Below are 17,703 nucleotides of genomic sequence, written 5' to 3'. Positions count from 1 at the left end.
GAAGGCACTGGCATCGAGTTGGAAGGATAGACCCAGAGAGAGATGGTAACTGCACCAATGGAATGATGGTGATTGCACACTGCTCCCTGCTGTGTCCTCCCTGCCCCAAGCATTTAGGAGTCATGACTGGGTAGGAACAAGTTCATGCTGTGTCCATGTATCTATGTGTCAGGGAAAGCGCGTGCCTTACACATGTGTCTGCAGGCACCTGTGGGACAGTGTTCACATGGCTACCTGTGGGTCTTGGGATCTGTATCTCTGTGCCCACCTTGCCCCCTCTTTCCCAGTGGGATCTGAAGGATATGTCCCTCAGCAGCAGTAAAGCCCACCTAGGGGACTTTGGTGGAACCTTCTGCAGGGCTGGGTTGGGTTCCCCTTCCTCCAGCCAAAGGCAGACCGTGGTGTGGGAGTGGCGGTTCCTCCAGTGCCCCCTTTGGGAGGGCGGCGAGGTTGCAGCAGAATGCCATGGGTTGGACCGGCCCAGGCTCTGGTCTGGGTTTCACTCAGGAATAAAAGTCAGACGTTGCCTGTTCCAATGCTGTAAACAACCAAAGCCAATTATGTTAAGTAGATCATCTTTCCCAGTCTGCTAGATTGGTGGAGGGTAGTATTTCTTGGACTTTTTCAGAAAACAAAGTGGCAATTTAAGGTTTCATCTGCTGTCTAAAAAGGAATTTTAAATGCCAGGAGGGGAGGGTATTCGGAGAAGGCAATAGCAAAATATGTGTCATATTTAATTTCATAAAGTTTCCCTTTTATACAATCTCATCTTCAGTGAGTTTTCCCAACACTGTGCCTTTTGAAGGTGAAGACGACCGGCCTCAGAGAAGTGAGGCGATTTGCTTTCGGTCCGGGGTGGAGCCGAGGCACCATTGAGATCTTCTAACTCCAAGTTGAGTACTTTTCTTTTTTTTAATACAGCAAGGCTTCCAAAGATTATGTTTCTTTGATCAATTACTAGATCTCAAAAGCCATACCTTTTCTGATGACATTTGTCTTGGCTAATTGGGAGAGCAAGAGTTAACAGAGGAAAAGAACCAGACACACAGAGGAGGTGATGCGGCCACAGCAGGCACGAGCGATGCGGCCACAGCAGACACTAGTGATGCGGCCACAGCAGACACTAGTGATGCGGCCACAGCAGGCACGAGCGATGCGGCCACAGCAGACACTAGCGACGCGGCCACACGCGCAGGAACACCGGGCAGCCCCCGGAGACCAACGAAGGCAGGGAGCGGATTCTCCCCTGAGCCCCGGGGCAAGTGCAGCCCTGCGCAGCCTCCACCTTCTGGCCTCCAGACCACCAGAGGATACATTCCTGCTGTTTTAAGCCTCCAAGTTCATGGCAGTTTGCTATGGCAGCCACAGGAAACCAATATAGGGTTTGCGTTACTTTACGTATTTAGTGTCCTAGGGTTGCTGTGACAAATTACCACGAACTCGGTGGCTTAAAATAACAGAACTTGATTCTCTCACAGTTCCGGAGGCCAGCAGTTGAAATCAAGCAGTCGGCAGAACCTCAGTCCCTGCGGAGGCTCCAGGGCAGAGCCGGTCCACGGCGCTTCCAGTTCTGAGGGTTGATTGCTCCCTGGTCCTGGCTGCAGCGCTACACTCTCGGGCCTGTTCTCACTCCGTCTCCGCCCCTGTGTGCTGCTCTTCTGTGTCTGTTTCAGTAAGAACAGCGCGCTGTGGCTGCCATGATGGAAAAGGTCCAAATATAATCAACCTGCTGATTACCTTGGGAATGGTGCCAAATTAGGGACTGCGTGTTGGTCCCTGCTGCTGGCAGATCGGGCACTCAGTGCTGTAGTCAGGTTGGCCTTGGTGCTTCAGAATGGCCATGCTGCTAAGCCCATGTGTTACCTTCCTCTCTGCCACCATGGCCACTGTGTTCCTGAGCTCATTAGGCAAGGACAGGAGAGGCTGGGGAGAGAGGCTGGCTGATATTCATAGAACAGATTATTTTTATTCACTTGATTCTTAAAAACCTCCTCTGCTGAGGTTACCTTTTGGGAAGCATTCACATGGGACACAAATATCTTCACGACTCTCCATGCCTTTCCTGAGACCCTCCATCACTCCTTCTCCCATATCTCCTCCCGCACTGTTGTGCCTCATGCCCCTCAACTAGATTTCTATGCCGTGACCAGTACTACCTCTTTTTTTCTGCTGTCGACAGGTTAATGAACAGGTCTCATAGGTGAATTTCCAGATAACTAGAATTTAATCTGTTAAACCTCCAATTATAACTAAACTGCTTCAGGTTGAAATTTTATTCAAGTGTATTTTTTCACATTAACCTTTCAAAAAAGAAATAATTAAAATTTAATAAGATAAACAATTACCTATAGTCTCTCTTACTTAACAAATAAATCATACATACTCACTTCCATATTTTTCTAAGTTCTAGCCTCAAAGTGAACATAATTTTATCTTGCTCTAATAGCATAAAAGTAATTTTGCATTCTGCATTTTTGATTTAGTATTAAAACATTGACTATGTTTCTTTTCTAACTCTTAAGAAAATGTAAGTTATTATAGCAAATAAACCTGAATTGTACCCAATTTTTATTGCCTTAAAAACAATAGAAAGTTATTTCTTATTCACATCATAGTCCACTGTGGATGTTCCTGGTGGGCAAAGACTCTTGTCAATCCAGTGGGACAGGGACCCTGGTTCTTTCCACCTGGTGGCTCTGGCATCTCCTAGAGTCATGTGGTCACCTATATTGAGTCTATGGAAGGAGAAATAAGTAGTGTAGAGCAAACGTGTCTTTTTCTTCACATCCTTGGTTGAGGAACACATATTATGTCTGTTCTCATTCTCACACTAGTTTATCACTCAGTGTGAGAGCTAGTCATGTAGACACATCTCGATGCAAGGGTACATCTACATAATAGAGACCTTGGCTGGGCAGCTGCTCCTCAGCAACTCTGTACTATGGAAGGGATCATAACTTTTGGTTTACTACAAAGTCAGCCACAGCTGCACAATTTTCATAATTATCCTTTTAAATGGCTGAAGAATATTCCATAAGTCAATACACTATACTTTATTTATAGGTTTTTCATTATTAGGCATTTATAAAGATTGTTTTTAATTTTCACTTCTAATGAATACCACTATAGGAAATAACTTCACATACATGCCTCCTCTCATTTAAAGATTATATCTTTAAGAATAATTCTTTAGCCCTGGCCAGTTTGGCTCAGCGGTTAGAGCGTCGGCCTGCGGTCCAGAGAGACCTGGGTTTGGTTCCCGCTAAGGGCACATAACTTGGTTGCAGTTTGTCCCCGGCCCTGGTTGGTCGTGCGGGTGGCAGCCACTCGATGTGTCCCTTCACGTCGATGTTTCTCTCTCTCTCTCCCTCCCACTCTATCTGTACAAAAAATGGAAAAATATCCTTGGGTGAGGATAAAAAAAAAAAAAGAATAATTCTTTAGCCCTGGCTAGTTTGGCTTAGCGGTTAGAGCGTCGGCCCACGGACCAGAAAGTCCCGGGTTTGGTTTCCGCTAAGGGCATGTACCTCGATTGCAGTTTGTCCCCGGCCCTGGTAGGGGTCATGTGGATGGCAACCAGTTGATGTGTCTCTTTCACATTGATGTTTCGCTCTCTCTCTCTCTCCCTCCCACTCTATCTGAAGATAAATGCAAAAAAAAAAAAAAAAAAAATTCTTAGGTGAGGATAAAAAAATAAAATAAAAAGGAATAATTTTTTAATCCATTTTGAGTATTTTTGTGTATGGTGTAAAGAAGGTGGTCTAGTTTCATTTTTTTTGCATGTATCAGTCCAATTTTTCTAACACCACTTATTGAATAGACTATTCTTACCCTATATTATGTTTTTACCTACTTTGTCAAATATTGATTATAAAGGCATTGGTTTATTTCTGGGCTCGTTATTCTGTTCCATTGATCTATATGTTTGTTTTTATGCCAGTACCATGCTGTGTTGATTACTGTGACCTTGTAGTATAGTTTGATATCAGGCAGCATGATTCCTCCAACTTTGTTCTTTTTTCTCAAGATTGCATTGGCTATTTGGGTTCTTTTGTGGTTCCAAATAAATTTTTGGATTATTTGTTCTAATTCTGTGAAATACGCCAGTGGTATCTTGACAGGAATTGCATTGAATCTATAGATTACTTTGGGTAGGGTGGACATTTTAATGATGTTAATTCTTCCTATCCATGAACATGGTATATGCTTCCACTTATTTGTATCTTCTTCAATTTCTTTCTTCAATGTCTTATAATTTTCCAGGTACAGGTCTTTTACATCCTTGATTAAATGTATTCCTAGGTATTTTATTTATTTTGATACAATTGTAAATGGTATTGTTTTCTTAGTTTCCCTTTCTGATAGTTAATTATTGGTGTATATAAATGCAACTGATTTTTGGATATTTATTTTGTATCCTGCTACTTTACTGAATTCAGTGATAGTTCTAGTAGTTTTTCAGTGGAATCTTTAAGGTACTTTATATACAGTATCATGTCCTTTTCACAAATGCATGTCTGCCTATTGAAATCACATGTATGGGGTGTAACAGCTGAGATACTGGATACAGACAATTTGTCTACATGTCTCATGTGAAAGAACCCCTGAGGTCTTTATCTGTTGGCACACAGAGACCCCTACACCCACGTTAGCAGCTACTCAGCTTTCTTCATCCATGTGGACCAGGTTGGTGGATCCCATCCTCTCTCCACAGACATTCATGTTTTTAGCAATTCCCAGCTATTTCATCAGGGATGTGATGGGTAGTCTCAAAAATACACCTTTGAATAATTGTGCAAGAATTCCTGTGGGGTAACCTCCATGGGTGAGCACTGCCAGGAGCAGGTGGGCACCTGTGGAACGTGGATGGATCCTGCCACGGCTCTCCCAGATGAGGGGCCTTTCCTCCTCTCTCCAGGGGACCTGCTGGGTCCTCTGCTGCCTCACTTTGTCCCCAGGTCTGGTCACTACCAGACCAGAAGCTGCCAGTCTGATGGTGACAGTGCTCTCTCCTCAGTGTTTACAGTGTGTGTCGCCATCGGGGAGGTCGGGCATCTCTGACAGGTACAGGAGTGTGCACTGCCTCTCACTGCAAATGTTTTGCTGACGAGATATGACTTGCTTTTTAATAAAAGCATCTGAAATACTCAGTCTGTGATCTTTTAAAATGTAAATGCTATCAGATCACTTCCACCGCTTAATACCCTTTGATGGATTCCCATTGTACTTTAGAATAAAATCCAAGCTCCTTAGCTACTATTATTATTGTTGTTATTATTAAAATTGACACCCCATTATTCTCTGTCATAGAACCCTGCTGACTTCTTCCTAATATGTTTCCAAATAGTTGTTGTTATTATTATTATGTTTATGTGTTTATAATCTGCCTCATCCACTTAAAAATCTACTTGGGGGATGTTGTGGTACATGGGTCTTTCCATACTAGGTCATCCCAAGAGTGCTTTGTTTTTGGAGCTCTTGTGTTTGCTCTCTATAGTGTATATTTTTCTTTATCTACCCTTATTGTCATATTTGGTCAATGACCTTCCTCTAGCAATGATATTTTTTGTGCCAGGGTAACTGCTGTTGAACTGGATGCTAGAGCTTGCCTTGGTTTGTGGGCTACATCAATATTTTTCAAACTCTAATAAACAAATGAATTATCTGGAAGGAGAAAAGGGGATCTTGTTAAGATACTGATATTTATTCAGTAGGTCTTGGCTAGTTGACATCAGAAAAGATGCCTTAAAATTCTGCATTTCCACTGAGCTCATAGGTGATGTTCATGCTGCTGGTCCTCTGAGTGATGAGGCGGTTTGATCACCAAGCTTGGTTGAGCATTAGAGTCACCTGTGGAGCCTTAAAAACTACAGATACCTGGATCCCACCCCTCAGAGATTCCACTATAGTTAGTCTGAGATGCAGCGAGTATGGTGAATTTTCTAGGCTTCATTAGTTATTCTAAGTTGCAGCAACATTTAAGAACCACTGGATTGGGTGACATTGGATTCTGTTTTAAAACAAAGCATAAAACCAAGTAGTGCTCTGCAGGGCTGTATTATTTTTAAAGTCAGTTTTATAGCTATAGAAAAAGTCTGGCCACACCAATGATGACTTAAAGATCTCTACCTAGCATGGTTGGGTCATTTCTCCAATGACCCCAGCACATGCTGTCACTTGGTGGCAGGCATAGAATTTCTGCCTTCAGGAGAATGGTCATTCCAAGTACAATTAAAATATGTCCACCGACAACAAGGCTGTGTAAGTCAGGTCCCCTCCTGGGTGAGCTTGTGCTGAGGCAGAGGAAAGGTGAAGCATAGAATTGTCCCATTTTTTTTTTCTTCTTATCATTTCTAGCATATTCATGTACAGTTTTGGAGCCAGTAACTAAGACCTTCTTGTGTGGTTCAAGCTAACCCTTTGGTCATCAAAAGCAGATGTTTCAAACTACTGAAGATCAATGAGACGGTTCCAATTTATAGATTAATAATTAACTGCGAGATGTAGGTGCCCCAAATGGTCTTGGAGACATTGGGCGGAAGAGACAATGCTCGTGCTCTCTGCCCTCTCCATTCTCCCCTCGCCCCTGCTGACTCAGTTCCTTTTGCCAAGTGGTTTACTGCATGTTAACAGAGCCTGGGGCATTTTCCTGTTGAAATGTATTTCAACCCCATGTAACAGAATTGATTTTTTTTCTTTCCTGGCTGGTCTAGATTGGACGACTGATTATTGGACAGAATGGCATCTTGTCAACACCTGCTGTTTCCTGCATTATCAGAAAGATTAAGGCAGCTGGTGGAATCATCCTAACAGCCAGCCACTGCCCTGGAGGACCAGGGGGAGAGTTTGGAGTGAAGTTTAATGTTGCCAATGGAGGTATGTGGTTCAGAATGTGCCTTAATCATCATGATTTCTTTCCTCTTATGTTATCACAGTCTTACAATGACTCCCTGGTGGTAGACAAACAGGGCGGAGAGGAAGTAGCTCAGAAAAATCTAGTGAGGTGCCTGTATTAGTCAGGGTTCTCCAGAGAAACAGAAACAATAGGATATAAAGAGATTTATTTTAAGGAATTGGCTCATGTGATTATGGAGGCTGGGAAGCCCCAAGATCTGCAGTGGGCAAGCTGAAGACTCGAGAGCGGATGGAATCGTCCTGGTCCGAATCGGAAGGCCTGAAAAGCAGCAGAGCCGATGGTGTAAATTCCAGTCTGAGTCTGGGTCTGAAGGCAGAAGAAGACGGAAGTGTCAGCTTGAAGTCAGTCAGATAGAGAAAGCTGATTCTCCCTTACTTAGTAGGTTTGTTCTGTCCAGGCCTTCTGTGGATTGGACGATGCCCACCCACATTGGGGAGGGCAATCTGCTTTACTTGTCTACTCATTCAAATGTTAATCTCATCAGAAACACCCTCAGGCAGACCCAGCATAATGTTTAAGCACAATGTCTGGGCTCCCTGTGGCCCAGTCAGATGGACACATAACATTAACTGTCACAGGGCCCAACATGACAGGACAAGGAAATGGCATAATTGGTATATTGGTCCCCCGAGCTCCTCAGCACAGTGAAACAGTTGAATAGTTGATGCTTATCTGATGTGGAAGGATTCTGGAATTTATTTATTTATTTATTTATTTTTGGGTACCAAATTACTTTATTTGAAGGAATGGTACAAATGAAAAGATGTAAGTGGATGATTTGGTACAAGTTATAGAAAAGGTAAAGGTAATTCTAACATGCACGTACTGCTTTGGTGACCAGGGAAGTCACCCCCGTGGCTATGGGAAGCCAGCCTAAGGCTTAGCTCTGGTCACTGTCTCCCAGGGTGTACTTGTCAAAGAGATACTCTGCCATGCCAGTTTCAGGGGCCCCCAATCTGTGCAAGTTGGTTACGTGGTCACCCAGTTCTTTGATGGATTTCACCTGCTCATTCAGGTAGTGAGTTTCAAGGAAGTCACACAAGTGAGGGTCATTTTTGTCAGTGGCCAGTTTGTGCAAGTCCAGTAGTGACCGATTCACCCTGTTTTCCAAGTGTAATGCACACTCCATCGCATTCAGCCCATTCTCCCAGTCCTCACGGTCTGGCTTCTTGACATCCTGGAGGAAGATTCGGCCACCTCGTTGGTTCTGCAGCTTCATCAGTTTCTCAGCATGTTCCCTCTCTTCATGAGATTGGTGAAGAAAATATTTGGCAAAGTTCTTCAAAGCCACATCATCGCGGTCAAAGTAGTAAGACATGGACAGGTAGAGTAGGAAGCGTAGAGCTCCAGGTTGACCTGGTGGTGGATGGAGGCCTCTGAGTCCAATCATCCCTGACCTCGGCCAAACAGCACATCCTAAAGGGATTGTACATTATCTCTCCCTCCTTGCAGCCATTTGGACATTATCTGCACAAGAAACTTTATTGATGTCAAGCACTAAAAAAACAAAACAGCACCTTATAAAGTGCCTTATCTTTGGAGGCATGTTTAGAGGAACTATGCTTCACTAAAAAGCACACCTAGGACCTATAAGGAAGTCTCGCAGCAGTAACTGAATATTTAAGGGAAAACTATGCAATGTGAGATATTTTCTGCACTGATAACACAGGACATTGAATGGGCTCAGAAAATGGCAATTTGTAGAGAAATGTATAAGTTGCCAAACTAAACAATGGATTTCAAGTGAGCGTTTGGAATTAATATCTGCCTTCACATCTTACAAGAGCATCCAGTCATCTCTGTGATGTCCTGTGAGGCATAAAGGGAGAAGATATTTCTTAAATACCCATTTTGTAGATGGAATTACAGGAGGTTATGAGACCTATTTAGTCAAACCTTGAATAGGGCAGAGGGTTGAACTTACCATTTAGCCTTTAGGATGAAAGTCCTTCCTCTTACATTGAATTCTTCATGTTTGCATGTCTTGGCATCATTAATTAAACTAACTTTCCTGATGGCATAGAGAGATTCAGCTGGTTTCTTCCTACTCAAAGTACCATGACATCCTTCATCTGAAGTTGCAGGCATTCATCTCTTCTATTATGTGTCATACAGATACATCGTATGGAATAAGTTAAATATATAGAATTAGTAGGCATACCCAGGGAAATGAGACACATCTGGAGCTTTGTTGTTTTAAAAATATATTTAGAGAACAGGACCATTCTGAGCATATTTTTAAGTAGAGAGAAAGATGCTAGAGGACAAATGGAATCAATAATGAAAAAACGGATTTTTTTAAATACTTACAATCTGCCAGGCTCTATACTCAGAACTTTACATACATTATCTCATTTAGTCCTCATAACAACCTGTTGAAGTCACTGAGGACTAAAACGGTTGAAAGAAAAACTTGACCATCTCCCAGAACAAGCTGTGGAGTTTGTTCAGAACCCAGATTCCAAGAACGGAGCTGACCCTCTGAGTAAGACAGCAAAGATGGGAAAAGAAACAGCGTTGAGGGGTTCAGAATGGAAGTTTTGGGAATAGTTGCCTATACCTATCCTTTTAAAAAAGTAAGAAGAAAGGTTGCCTGCTAAGATCATGATGCAAGAATAGAGAAGGGACTTGGGATAAATGGAGATGTTTTGTGAAAGGTACTCTGGAAAATTTGTTGATGATTCCTGAGAAGTGAGGACCAGGGTGAAATTCAACCCTCATTTTTAGGAGAAGGCAGTCTGTATAATTTCATGAGTGCCTTCAGCAGTGGATGGGAGTGTCAGCAATGGGAACAGGTTAAGTGTTTGGGGAATGGCAGGTGGGCACTGCAGAGCATCAAGAGGGATGGTCGTTGTTAATAGCGTCTGAGCTGACATCAGACTACTAGCATTCAAATGCACCTCTGTCAATGACCTTGGTTAAGGTCACCTCTTCCTATTGCAGTTTCCCCATTTGGAAACTGGGGATAATAATAATGCTTACTTCATCTGCTTTTTGTGAGTGCCAAATTCCATATAAAGTATGAGATGTGGTATATTTAAATTTCAATAAATGTTGGCTTGTGTTCCTATGCTCACAAAGGCATAGCTCAAATGGTGGACCATCAGGTCTTGCCTGGAATAAGAGACCAGTAAAAGCAGGATAGACTGGTGGCCTGCGCTTAGTCAAGTGATGAGGAGCAGGTTCAGCAGAGGTACAGAGTAGGGGAGATGGAAGATAAAGAATTTGTGGGCTAAGGACCCTCAGGTTTGATATTTTTGAAAGAAAGATTTCAAGAGACAGTATTACTTACGGTGTGACTATACCAGGCATTGACAACAATGAAGAAGAAAGTCACTGGAGTAGAAGAGGACAAGGGACTTGGAAGTGGACAAGAAAAACTAAAGGAAGTGGTTGATGAGCTCTGAGGTTATCGATGTGGGTGGTTGATAAAAAATTATCTAGTGTTCTAGAATTTGTTTTGCTTTTGTAAATCAGTGTGCTTTGGCATTGAAACTCAGGTAGCAACTTTTAAAAACTATGGAGACAGCACTAGAACATGGTGTGGTGTCCAGACAACAGGGATATTTATGAATTCTTTAATCTGGCAAGCATTAGTTTTGCATAAAAACTGCAAAAACTAACTAAGACTATTTGCTTTTTATGTTTTGTAAAATAGTGAAGTTGAAAAGGGTGATGTTTATTTCTTTGTTGTCTTTACTTTCCCTGTACGACCGAAAACATGTCAGTACAATCTACTAGACTCTTTTCTTTCCCACCTACTGGAATGGTGCTATTGCTACGCCTACCCCTAGCTTCACTGAGATGTAACTGATACACAGAAGACTTGCACATATTTAATATATGCAACTTTATGAGTTTGAGCACTATTCCTTTTGCTGTATTCAGGGAGCATTTATTGGGAGGCCATCACAGAGTTATGCCCTAAACAATACTGTCAAATAGAAATGGGTTGTGAGTTACATATATAATTTAACCTTTTCTAATAGCCACATATAAAATAAAATAAACAGGTGAAATGATTAATATATTTTATTTAACTTAATATATCCAAAATATTATTTCAACACTTTACCATAAAATTATTAATATGATGTATTATATATTTTTTCTACTAATTCTGCAAAATTTGGTGTGTATTTGACAATTACAGCACATCTCGATTTGACTGGGCACATTTCAAGTGCTCAGTAGCCACATGTGGCTGGTACAGGTCTGGGGTTGGGCTGTAAAAGAAATCAGAAAATAATTTGTGTTCGGTAGAAAGTGAAAATATAGTTGTTGAGTGAAATTAATACACAATGCTATCTAACATCCATCTATCTATCTATTGATCTATCCTCTATCATTTATATTTTAGACCTTTCAATCTACTTATTCATTCGATTCCCAAACTTGTTGCAAAAAATGTAAAGTGGCTTGCGTGAAGATATAAAAGTTAAAAAAAAAAAAGACAAGAAAAACTAAAGGAGGACAACTATTGTTTTTTGTTCAATTAATTTAAAGTGTGTTACATACAACTTATTTGTCAACGTGACTTTTCGAGGAAATGTATGATATATATTAAATGAAGCATCGTTTAAAAACTTAGTAGTCACTAGAGAGTGTTAGTTGGGAAAATAATTTACCCTGGTAAATTCGTGCATTGACGAGGCTGCAGACCTGGGAGTAGAAATCATATTTTTTTCCTTCTAGGGCACTTGGGAAGCTGCAGTTTAAATCTGGAACCCCTCACTTCTGTCAAATGCATATCCTGTGTGTGTCTCATATCCTGAATAAAGCTGATTACATAACCGGGCCTCCCTGGCAGGTGTGAAACTATTTTTAGGGAAGACGTATCATCTTAGAAGTGGATTCAAACAAACAAACATGTAGGTTATGAGCCTCCCTAGAACAGGTGAAGTTGACTACATTTCCTCCAGAGTGAATGTACACAGCATAAGAAATAATTGAACCGTGAACTGTTGTCTGTTGTTTAAAAAAACAAATGAATCTTTCTCCTGGTTGGTAGAGGAGGTAGTAACATTTCTCTGATGGAAATTTTAAATAAATTTATGTTTGATGATGCATTATTTTCACATTTTAGGTCCTGCGCCAGACGTTGTCTCAGACAAAATCTATCAGATCAGCAAAACAATTGAGGAATATGCTATCTGTCCTGATCTTCGAATCGACCTGTCTCGACTAGGAAGACAAGAATTTGACCTGGAGAACAAATTCAAACCATTTAGAGGTAATAAAGAGATTGCATTTTGAAGAAGTGAGAATAACTCTGTGAATGGGGTGACTAGTTTCTGCTGGGCAGTGCACACACAAAAGCGATTGAATTCTCCATCTCGGGAGTGACACGTGACAAACAGATACAATCTGAATGTGGTGCAGAGGGAAATGAGAACAGCCAAGATATTCAAAACTGTCAACTTTCTTTTTTTCTCCTCACCCGAGGACATTTTTGCATTTATCTTCAGATAGAGTGGGAGGGAGGAAGAGAGAGAGAGAAACATCGATGTGAGAGAGACACATCGACTAGCTGCCACCCACATGACCTCAACCAGGGCCGGGGACAAACTGCAACAGAGGTACGTGCCCTTAGTGGGAACTGAACCCAGGTCTCTCTGGTCCATGGGCCGACGCTCTAACTGGTAAGCCAAACCGGCCAGGGCCAAAACTGTCAACTTTCTAAAATCATTTTCCAAACGCTATCATTTCCACAAAGGGAAAGTTTCACAGTGAACTCTTTGACAGTGTGCCAAGAACAGGCTGTGAATTGCCGAAATGTGTCTTTGCTTTCCTGAGCAATTAAGGCGAAGATGCTCAACTACTCTAGGTAATTAGGAGGAGACCCAGCATGGTGGTGGGGTTGAAACTCCCCATGGAAGGCAGTTCTTCTTGATTCAGTGCTCGATTGACTGCTCTCCACCAAGCATTGTCTTGGGAAATTTAACAAATGAGTTCAGTAAGTACACTCAGTGGATTTAGGCAAGTGGTGCAAACATTGAAGAACCAGAATGAAATTGTCAAAAATATTATCTTATATTGTAGAGTGAATAAAACTTCTAAAATACTCAATTTATAACTTTTTCTGTTATAGGTTAATATTGTGCCATTCATGTGCTTATCATTTCCCTCCTCTACTTTATTCTGTGGCTTCCTTCTAGAAGGCATACAAGTAGCAACACAGCTAACATTAAAAAGAGTTTCTTTAGTGCCTCAATATGTTTGTGTTAAGGTGGTAGCCATATTTTACATATTGACTTAGCTAAAAAGATGAAATACCTGGCTTAGGACAACATGGTATTGTAGGGACAGAGAAGAGCTCAAAATGAACCATTCAGGAGTTGCGGTGTTGGGCTAACTCTATTATCTTTTTCTTAAAAGATTTTGAGTCTCTGCTGACGTCAGCAGAAATTAATTCACAGCCATGTGCTGCTTCATGGAAGCAATGGAAGCCTGCTCTGATTAATCTTGTTCGGAGCGTGTGCACATGATTTGATAGCGAAAACAAGGGATAGGTTATATACTAAACAAAATAATTTAAATATGCTTGAAAGGGCTGGACAATAAGATGACTGGGAAAAATCAGGGACTACCATAAAAGAGACATTTGTTTGTTTGTTTATTTATTTTTGGTATCTTCGCAATGTTGTGTAGTTGTTTAAGAGACCCAGATCTTTGGTGAGCTCAGACTTAGGCCCATTGCAGCAGCCACATTGCTAATTTGATGACTTTTTAAAAAAAATGCTGTGGATACCAGGAAGTGGGTAGAGAGATTTCCTGCCTACCCCAAAGAATTTGCAGATAATTGTTTGGGATAATTTATGGGCAATGTTATTGCTGTTTTATTTATTTTTTATTTTTTTCTTTATTGATTTTAGAGAAAGATGAAGAGAGAGGGAGAGAGAGATAGAAACATCGATGAGAGAGAACATCGATTGGCTGCCTCCTGCATGTCCCCCACTGGGGATTTGGCCCACAACTTGGGCATGTGCCCTGACCAGGAATCGAACTGGCGACCTCTCGGTACTTGGGTTGATACTCAATCACTGAGCCATATTGGCCAGGCTGTTATTGCTGTTTTAAATGTTGAGCAGAACTTGAGTTAATTGGAAACATTACATTTCTGTTTGGTACTGTGTTATCTACTATAAATATCAAATGTATTTAGGCAAGTGGTTCAAGAATTAAAGTAACAGAATGAAATTGCCAAAAACATTATCCTATATTGTAGAACGACCAAAACTTTTAATATATTCATGACATGACCTTTTATTTCATAGAGTAGTGCTTTGTTGTGGTAAAATACACATAACATAAAGTTTATCATTTTAACCATTTTTAGGTATGGAGTTCATATGGATTAATTTTTAATTAATTTATCTTAAGTATTAATATCCTCTTCGTGTCGAAAGATGATGAAACACCATCTGTGTTCCTTAAAAAGTAATTACATTACATTTGAGTGGATACACATATTACATTGATTTAAGTGCAAGAAAAATTTCTTTGTATTTAAATAGTTTTTTGTTTTTGTTTTTGATTTTAGAGAAAGGAAGGGGATGTGGGGAGAGAGAGAGATCGATTTGTTGTTCTACTTATCCATGCATTTATTGGTTGCTTCTTGCATATGTCCTGACCAGGGATCGAACCTGTAACCTTGGCATATTGGGATGACACTCTAACCAACTGAGCTACCCAGCCAGGGCCAAGGAAAAATACTTTTAGGTGTATATTTTACCAAATGAAGAGATATTTTTATATTACATAATAAAATTTCATCCATTAAATATTGCACCTAGATGTACTGAAAATTATTAAATGTAGATTGATAATATTTTTAGTGCATGTTTAAATATTTCAGAATTCCTAAGTATGTATTTGAAAACTTTGACAAACAATACATATAAGTTTTAAAATTTAACTATGAATCTAAAAAGCTGGGCTCATGGACAAATTTCAGTATCTAAAAGTCAACTAGGAATTTTTCTTGGAAAGTCCTTTCTGAGCATTATTATATAATGGTTGCCAAGTTTGAAAAATGTAATGGATTCTGCATTTTTTTATTTGTCAAATGAATGGAAAAGACTTGTTTTGGATTCCTGGTCATTGGGTGGGGCTGGACACTGGAGAACATTTGTGTTTAATGAGGATTTCTAAATATCTGGCTTTCGCCCTGAAATTGGTACTAGATTGGGCATACAAACTCAGGAATAAATCCTTCAGCACTGATTCTGAACCTGGGTCTGGTTAGCACAATGGCATTTGGAAAATAGGAGTCACTGCTGAGGTTACTCCTTGATTTGTTGCACGCCAGCTGAGTCATTCTTTGGCCAACCCCATAGGAGAGCCCGCTGAGTATGCCAAGGTGCCTCTCAGCATTGAGGGGGGTGCAGTGTTTTGGAGGGAGATGGTAGAAGGTGGGAGCAGGGATAACAGGGCACAGTTTTAACTACTCTATTCTTGTGGTTGAGTTTTTACTTGCAAAGGAGAATTTATAACTTGATATTATTTACACCCATATAACCTGAAAAGTTTGTAGCATTTTAATGTGTCTTAATTTGTGATTTTGTCTGTAAATGGACACTTTGCTTCCCACATAATGTGTGGGGCTATGATGGGATTGTGATCAGAAATTCATATATTAGGGTATTGATTCTTTTTTACACTTCCCAGTGTTCTTCATGGTCACAATTATTGATGTTTCCTTTGCTTTGCAATCCTTAGTGGAGATAGTGGACCCCGTGGATATCTATCTCAATCTCCTTCGGACCATCTTTGACTTTAACGCCATCAGAAGTTTGCTGACTGGGCCTGGCCAACTGAAGATCCGAGTTGATGCGATGCACGGAGGTAAGCTTGTTGGCTTTTGCCATTTGATGGACAAGAAATGTTACGGAGATCTTGATCCATGTTGGATTTCTGGGATTGTGAGAAGGTTGGGTTTGTAGGTATTCACACAACTTATGTATTTTCAGTTATTAGCACGTTCTGGAAAACTTCAGGGCCCTAATTCCTCTCTTTTGATGCAAATGAAAACTTACTTTGAGCAAGTAAGTCTGCTGTCACTCTGTGTTTGCTCCTATATAGACCTGCCCTGTCTCCTGATCCTGGCAAGGTGGCCTTATGTAGTAGGTGACCTGTGGGGCCCAGTGGCACACATAGTCTCTGTGATCACCTGAGCTGGGTGCTCCATAAGTGTCCCTTGTATGGGCTGTGTGTGCCTTCTTGTTGTAGTTGAGCTTTGATTGCTGTTGGCACATCAGCATACATTAAGCCTATAATCAGTATTCTAATCCTAGATATTTACCCAGGCGAAATGAAGAGGTATCCACAAAAAGACATGTATAAAAATGCTCATAGCAGCATGATTCACAATAGCTAGTAACTGGAAACAACCCAAATGTCCATCAACAGGAGATTGCTGGGACATATGATAAATCTGTATCTCTATCTCTACGTCTACCTCTATCTCTATATCCATATCTGTATCTATAAGAAACTACTCAGCTGTTTTCCAAAATGGGTGTTCCATTTGCACGATGAGGGATGCATGAGGGCTCCAGTTTCTGTGTCCTCATCAACACTGGGTATTGTTAGTATTTTCAGTTTTAGCCATTCTACCATATCTTGTTGACCTCTATTAGGATATTACAGACACATACTTTAAAAGTTTTCTTCTCTCTGTATAGTTTCTGTTTCCTTCAGGTTGCTCCTTATTCTGTTTTAGTCTCATGTGAAATAGGTTCCTCAAAAGCTTGGTGATCCTTGGCTCTCTGACATGTTTAAGAGTGAGGTACTAAAAATTTGTTGGGATCGTTGAGCCCATGTATGGAGCTTATCCTCCGTGGACGTGAAGGTCTTCTGGCTGGGCTGTTTTGTTCTTCCCCATTAGGCTGGTCATATTCCCCAGAAAAGGATCATTTAGGTTCTTTCCTTAGCATTGGCCAGAGGAAAAGAAGCTTCTCTTTCCAAATAGTTTGAGTAATATTTTTGGGTTTGAGCCTCACTGCCTAGCTTGGATTACATGTCCAAATCTGAATCAATCACTCTGACAGAGAAATGAAGGACACTGGTGGGCAGAAATAGGTCACCTCCCAGCTTCGGGAGAAGTGGGATTTAGCCATACCCAGGTGACATGAACTGAGATGGGAACAGGATTGGCTCTCCAAAGGGAACCCGAAATGCTGCTACTAGAGGAAGGGGGAATGAATGCTGTGCAGGCGTAGTCAAGAGCGGCCCTGCTATTTGGGGTTTGTGTTATATTAATGGAAAATAAATGGAAAACAATTCTTTACATATATTTCAGCTAATAGAATTGCATGCTGGTCCCCAAACGTGCTGTATGTTCTCTCTGAGTCTCTGTTCCCTTGTCCATAATGTTCTTTTCATTTGTATGGCATCTCCTCTCCCCACTGCTGACAAATTTACATTCTTCCTTCAAGTCCCCGCAGAAATGCTGCCTCCTTCTGCGAGCCTTACCTATAGTCAGTTTTTCTTAAAGCCATTTGATCTGACAATTTTATAAATACACATTGAAGAGCACTTGACTTACCATTGCAGTCACTCACCCATAGATTTGACACATCCTACTACTAGATTAAGAGCCCAGCAATGTGCTTTGAATCCCTTGAATATGACCCCTTCCATTTCTAACGTAGGAATTTCATGTTAGGCAATCCATAAATGTGTGTTGAACTGGAAAACACTATCCCTCAGCATTTATTTTATAAAATGTGCTTAGTTTTACATGCTTCAGTGGTCTACGTTGTTTAATTATACACTTGGCAGAG

The 17,703-nt window shown here is 40.9% G+C and overlaps 1 protein-coding gene and 1 pseudogene across 1 annotated transcript in view; one reads left to right on the top strand and one right to left on the bottom strand.

The window, feature by feature from the left end:
- The window catches only part of PGM5 (phosphoglucomutase 5), a 170,738-nt gene that overhangs the window by 14,037 nt on the left and 138,998 nt on the right, over positions 1-17,703 (top strand). Inside the window, exons 2-4 of the mRNA XM_036261088.1 lie at positions 6,714-6,876; positions 12,003-12,149; positions 15,638-15,763. Of these exons, the coding sequence (XP_036116981.1) occupies positions 6,714-6,876; positions 12,003-12,149; positions 15,638-15,763 (436 nt within the window). The remainder of the gene's footprint in view (positions 1-6,713; positions 6,877-12,002; positions 12,150-15,637; positions 15,764-17,703) is intronic.
- LOC118629942 lies at positions 7,797-11,952 on the bottom strand (annotated as a pseudogene).

This window comes from Molossus molossus, unplaced genomic scaffold (assembly GCF_014108415.1).
Source record: "Molossus molossus isolate mMolMol1 unplaced genomic scaffold, mMolMol1.p scaffold_m16_p_14, whole genome shotgun sequence".
NCBI lineage: Eukaryota > Metazoa > Chordata > Mammalia > Chiroptera > Molossidae > Molossus > Molossus molossus.
Note: the sequence above shows the minus strand (reverse complement) of the source record. Positions and strands in the feature narration are given on the sequence as shown.